Source organism: Carettochelys insculpta, chromosome 20, assembly GCF_033958435.1.
Source record: "Carettochelys insculpta isolate YL-2023 chromosome 20, ASM3395843v1, whole genome shotgun sequence".
Lineage (NCBI taxonomy): Eukaryota > Metazoa > Chordata > Testudines > Carettochelyidae > Carettochelys > Carettochelys insculpta.
This window is the reverse complement of record NC_134156.1, coordinates 9,883,993-9,890,513: the sequence shown is the minus strand read 5'-3', so window position 1 is coordinate 9,890,513 and position 6,521 is coordinate 9,883,993. Positions and strand designations below refer to the sequence as shown.

Genomic DNA, 6,521 nt, shown 5'->3' with positions numbered 1-6,521 from the left:
TCTGCTATCACATAGTATTGTAAAACATGACATCAAAAGTAGTGCTGGAAACCAAAACTCCTGTCTCATTAGTACTGCCCGGAGTCCTGCTGCATACCACCAGAACCTTTTAATTGTGCACCCTGGCTCTCAGCAGTTACCAGTTGCCACTGAGATGAGCGAAGGCCATGTGACTGGAAGGCTGGAGGTGGTAGCTGCCACCCAGTATGGACTGGGGCAGAGCAGGGGTGAAGTGGTGCCAGGATTCTCATGCAAGAGCTCTGGGAATGGATCCAGAAAAGGCTTAGCTTGCAGGGAGGCTTAGGAAGGAGCTGGTGGAAGAGACCTGAGGAAGGGCTGGGTTAGAAGTCCAAGAGAAGGGTCAACTGGGCAAGGTATGAGATGGACCTGTGGGGCAGGGCAGAGCAGACAGCTGTCTCATTAGTTAGCTCAGTGCGAGGGGAGGGACCAGGCTCCTGGGTAGAAAGGTGAAGGGTTATTTGTTCATCTAGAGGAGAAAAAGCTCTGGAGGATCCTGCACAGGGGCTGAAGGTATAGGTGAGCCTGAGAACAGGGCTGTAGATTTCTGGGCCCAGTGAAAGCAGTGCACAATTCTAAGGTTTGGATTTTTCCAGTGGTCAGAGCCCGAAAAGGAAGGAAATTAGTTTTAGTCCAGAAGTCACCAGCCTCATGGGCTTGTAGACTTCTGTGAAGGAGCTAGAGGGGGAAGTGAAGCATGAAGCACTGCATGCCCGGCCATGCCCATCCTCTTGCATTTAATTTGATCTCCTGCCTACCACAGGCCATATCTCTTCACCCAGTAATTCCTGCACCGCTGGGCTGAACCAGAGCACGCCTAACAGAGCAGCCAGTTTACTGTGAGCCATGAGTAGTCAGCTGGAAGGGGTCAGCCCACAGTTTGGAAGTTGGTGGCAGTTCTCACCACATCTGCTGGCTGCATCTCCCTGGAGCTCCTCTTGTCACGCATGTTCATCCAGATCCCTGAGCAGACAATGCAAAGCAAGAATGGAACTTTTGAGAGGACCAGGGACCAGAAATAAATGGTGTAGAGATGGCAGCTGTGTGAGGAGAAATACAGGCAGCTCAGTGCATGAGATCAAACCCATTCCATCAAAGCACACCTGTATCTCGCAGTGTTCGCAAAGCTTCACTCCTGAGCAAAGGGACGCAGGGACTCAGCACTGTCCCTCCATGGGAACCAGCCATTTATTTACCCACACGTAGAGGGAACCAACTAGGCCTGAATTTACTGGTCCCAGCCAGGAGCTCGCAGGTATTTCTGCATCAGCTATTGCCAGGTGACCACCCAGTCCACCCAGAAATCCATATTCTCACTGCAGGGGATGGGGCAGTGTGTTTGTTTTGCTAATGATTGTATGGCTCAAAGAACCTGTAGAGGTAGTAAAGCGGGGAAGGACTCTCAGCTTCCTTTTCTCTGGAAGGATGACAAATAGTTTTAAACGTCCCCCAGGAGCGGTACTGAGGGATTCCTGGCAGTGTCATTTTAACAAATCAGGCTCCATTAAGATAATTTGGGTTGGGTTTTCTATTTTAGTGACACAGTCATCGTGATCTGCAGAGATGCAATAGATTCCCCTCAGTGGAAGGAAGAGCTATCCCTGAACGTGCCATGAATAGTCATAAGAATGAAGCCTGCAGACCTTTGGGAATCCAGATCTGATCCCGAGGTGGAGTTACTGCTCGGATGTGCGGGATTCAGCCTCCCCGAGTTCGGTGCAGAAGAAAAAGCTAGAAATGGAAACAGAAGCTCAGCAGAATAGGAAAATTAAGTTGGATGTGGGTATGGAATCCTCAGTATGCCGTCAGCTTTCACTTCCTACTTCTGTAGCACCTTCTGTCCCAGACCTAGACGGTCCTTCCAACCACTAGTCTTACCCACACAGCACTCCTGAAGATAATAAGGGGGTGAGGATGAAGACCACCAAAGCCCTGGGCACCGACAAGCAGCGTCCTTAGGAAAGCTGAGGCTGCCCAGCAGGGGGATCCTAGCACAGGGCTAGGGGGCTGCAAGCTGCTTCAGAATTAGTTGCTGCAGGGCACCTAAGCACCCAATGTGGGCAGAATAGGCAAAGGGGCTAGTTGGCCTGCAGGTCAGAATCTGTGCCCCCTGCAGGCAAAGGCAATGCGTGGTCAGGGGATGCACAGGGGCCCACATGCACCCCCCCAGGTTTCTGACCCCTTCCACTTACCATCAGTGCGCTCCCCTCCCGCAGAGCAGCACGGTCCTAGAACAGCAAGAGCTTCCTAACTCCTGCTACTCGCAGGAGTGGTGGGCACAGCCCCGCACTCACTGGAGGTGGCCGGGTGCTTCTGCAGGAAGAGGTGGGCGGGGGCGGGGGGGCAAAGCCATTCCAGGGCACTGGGCGCATAGAAGGATAAGGGAAAGTTGAGTCAGGAGTGTCCGGCCTCAGTCCGTAGTGGCTGCACCTCCCTCCCCTGGCTGAAGTGAGACTTCCCTCCAGCTTTCTCCTTCCTGCAGAGGTGGTTGTTGCCTTAACAGAGAAAACTAGTTTCTCCCTCTCTCCTCGGCTTCGCTCCCAGCTCCTTCATCCCTTACCAGAAGCAGAGCAGAACAGAGACTTGCCTTTTGCATCTGGAAGAACCGTGATGTTAACAAGGGAAGTAGGATCATTCCCACCTTTATTGATTCCACACCAGTAGGTCCCAGGATCTTCCAGGGTCAGGTTCCCCATGGTCACAGTGAATGTGCTCAGGGTGTGATTGTCTCGGATGGAGACTCTGCCTGATTTCACCTCGGCCTCCATCCCTGCCGTCTCAGCAACTTTGGAGCATGTGCTCCAACCTGCTCCTCTGCACCAGTACTTCTTATACGTCTGATATCCTTCCCGGTACTGGCACGGCACAGACACCGACCCACCCAGGGCCCCTCTCACCTCCCCAGGGGTGATGAGTACAGGGGCAGCCAGTGCAGAGAAACAAGCTGAAAAACAAAGCATAATCCATCGGTTTTCCTTCCAATGAAAGGCAAAGGATACAGGGCAGCACCTCAAGTGACTCCTCTCTCTTAGTGCACGTCCTTCATCTCGCTCTGTATTTTAGAGAGCGTTTGCCTGTCTGCGCTACGTTTGTTTGAGAACTCCTCTGAAACCATAAGGACTACGGCCATGAAATTTGGTTTGCAACTTCCTCTGACCTGACCTTAAACCAAGCTCAGGGTTCGGCAGTGCCTGGAAAGCGGGGCGGGGTGGATAGCCCATGGAAAGGGAGGGGTGCTGAGAGGACGGACCACGTACCTCAGACTCACCTCCAGAGGCAGCAAATGCAGGGAACAGCAATTCTGCAGAGCAACCACTGGGGGCAGCTGCAGAGGGAACATGGGGCTACATGGGGACAGGGTTCTCCACCCTGCCAGCCACCCGCTAGGAAGTGCCCCCTTCCCGCCCTGCATCTGTTCCCCAAGGGACCACCCCTCTCCTCTGGACACAGGGGCCAGGAACCTCGGCCTGCCCTGTGCCTCCCAACCCAGAGTATGGCCCCGTCCATGCTAGGGCCGGGAACCCCAACCTCAAACTGCCCGGCTGGCCCCGACCTCCCCACCCCGCTGCCTCCCCAGAGCTGGGCCTTGTGCTGTGGCCTGGCATCTCCGGCTTCCTTGATCCCCTGGAATTGAGGCCAGGCTCAGGCTCAGGCTCAGCCTGTCTCCCCTTTCCCCTGGCTCGCCCCTGGGGCAGGCCCAGAACTGTGGCTTGGCCCAGCCCCCCACCTCTGAGGCTAGAGCTGGACCTAACACCCTGCCACCCCCCACCCGCCGCCCCCAGCCAAGTCCCAACCTGCCCAGCCTCCCTGCCCCTTGGGAGTCCAGGCCATGACCCAGTCATGGCCTCAGGGCAGAGGCCAGACAGGCTGCTGAGGTCTGACCTGCCCCGCACCCCGTGATGGGGGGGCGCTGGGAGCCATGGCCTGACCACCCTAGAGGTAGGCGGGGTGCTGGGAGCTGCAGCCTCCCCAGCTCTCCTTGCCCCTGAGGACAGGTGTGTGTGTGGGGGTGGGAGCCATGGCCTGACCTGGCCCGCTCCCACCCAGGGACAGGCAGGGGGACTGGGAGACGTGACCCAAATTGCCCCCCCCAGGACAAGTGGGGGGGGTGCAGGAGCCATGCTGCCTGATCTGCCCCCCCGCCCCCGCCGGGACAGATGGATCTGCGAGGTGTGGCCTGACCTAGCCTCCCCTGGGGTGAAGTGAGGGGCGGTCAGGGGTCCATGGTCCCAACCAGCTCCCCAACTCCAAAACAGGGGCAGGGACAGGAGCTGTGGCATGACCCAACCCCCATGTGGACAAGCCGGTGGGAAGGGCGGGTCTGGGAGCCAGGGGCAGGTTTTGGGATCCAGAGCCTGACCTGACCCGGCAATCTGAGCACAGGTGGGCAGGCCAGGAGCCTCAGTCTGTACCTCCCCTCCCCCACCAAAGAACAGGCATGGTGGGGCTGGGAGCAGGAAAAAGCCCCACACAACCGCCGGTAAGTGGTGTACATCAGAGTGCAGAACGCACCAGAGGAACCGTTACTGTGAACTAGATCAGCTGTTTCTCAACCAACAGCACAAGTACCCTTGAGGGATCCCAACTCCTCTAGAGATCTGCCCAGGCTACAGAACAACACTGGTAAAGTCAGTACAGACAAGAAGTTCATTCGGACAGTGACTTGTTCCTACCGCTTCATGTGCCTTACGCTGAAATGTCAGCACACCCACCCCTTGTTTAAAGAGGACTTTACTTATGAGCACTCGCTGAGTTGAGGGACATGTATACCCACTTATGTTCACTAAATGAGTGAACTTCCCCTGCTAATATGAGCAAGCCATTTCAAAACTGACTTTACATATGGGTTTGAAATAGGTTTTGAAAATATCAACATGAAAATGTTTCAGTTGACCTGCAACAGTTTTTGTTTGCAAAAATTCAGTTCTAATAAATGATAAGAATTCAGAAATTTGTGCCTGTCAGAGACAGAGACGTGGGTACCTCTAAGACATTCAAATTCTGGGACAATGGAAACACAGCATCAGAGCAAACCACCGTGGTTCTTTTTTTTTTTGGCATGTATATGGTACAGAAGGAATTGAGCTGATCACTTATTAAGTATTAAAATCTTTTTACATTTTGTGACAATATTTTTCCTGCACATATTGACATCTTTAATAACCTTTCCTCTTCATTTCATTTATTATCACACACTCCAGCTGCTGATCCTAGCTGACAATACACAAATGTCGACAGTCTCCGAATCCCTCCCTTCTCTAACGCCTGAGAGAAGAGATGGGCTTTTACTGGCAGGACGTTTGACTGTTTTTGAGTAAGAAAGGACTGAATTCCAGGGCGAAGGGCCCTTCATAAACACCCTGCCAGAAGCTCCATCTTTAAACAAAGGCCACCGTGAGTATGGGAAGAGTGCAACTGTCTGGGAGGCAGCCTGTCTCTTTCTCCATGACTCCAGTCGAGTTGCACCTATTTATGCAATCTGTAAATCTGGCTCTTTGCTCAACACCTCTGTACCCTGTTTCGTATGTTCATCGCATCTCCTGTCTCACCAGCATGAGTTCACTGGGAAATTTTGATACAAACTAATTGTGAAGACTCAGACACCGCAGAGCATGGGACACAGAGACAAATGCCTGTAAGAACGTCTCAATCCTGGCAGTGTGGAAATGCAGCTTAGTGCAGGCTGCCTTTTATTGGCCTGTCGGCACTACCAAAGCAGTTGAGCTGAGCACTTACTACAGATACAGTTGGACATGAGCCCTTTCCCATTGGAGAGGATCCAGGAGAGGACAGTCAAACGGCTTAGGGGGCTGGAGCACATGACCTATGAGTAGCGGCTGAGGGATTTGTGCTTATTTAGGTTGCAGAAGAGAAGAGCGATGAGTGATTTGATAGCAGCCTTCAACTTTCTAAAGGGGGGATCTAGAGTGGATGGAGAGAGGCAGTTCTCGGTGACGGATGGCAGAACAAGGAGCAGTGATCTCAAGTTACAGAGGGGGAGGTCTAGGTTGGATATTCGGAAAATCTGTTTCACCAGGAGGGTGGCGAAGCCCTGGAATGTGTTAGCTAGAGAAGTAGTGGAATCTCCAACCCTAGAGGTTTTTGAGTCCTGGCTTGACAAAGCCTTGGCTGGGATGATATAGTTGGGGTTGATCCTGCTTTGGGCAGGGGGCTAGACTCAATGACCTCCTGAGGTCTCTTTCATCCCTAGGATTCTTTGACTTTATGATTAATGTTGTCCCTGTTATCCTCTTATTGAGTCATCCCAAGGAACTCTGTCCAGAAGAGAGAAAAGAGGTATTTTTTATTAGCATTTGTCTAACTTTAAGGCAGCAACAGCCTGCTAGGCAGAAACGTTGGAGTGTGCCAGACCTGCAGAACCATACAAGTTCCTTCTCGAAATGATGCCAGTCATTCTGGTGAAGCCACCTGGAATTTGTTCTGTTTCAAGTTTATGGGAACAAGCTGCACTGAGTGGTATGTAAATCTGAAAATATGGGAAT

The 6,521-nt window shown here is 52.9% G+C and overlaps 1 protein-coding gene across 1 annotated transcript; it reads right to left on the bottom strand.

The window, feature by feature from the left end:
• Positions 1-886: 886 nt before the first annotated feature.
• LOC142023747 (CMRF35-like molecule 3) lies at positions 887-2,978 on the bottom strand. Its single transcript, XM_075015021.1, has 2 exons — positions 2,579-2,978; positions 887-1,011 (listed from the first exon to the last, which is right to left on the bottom strand). The coding sequence occupies exons 1-2, from the start codon at positions 2,976-2,978 to the stop codon at positions 887-889; spliced, it is 525 nt and encodes a 174-aa protein (XP_074871122.1).
• Positions 2,979-6,521: the final 3,543 nt, after the last annotated feature.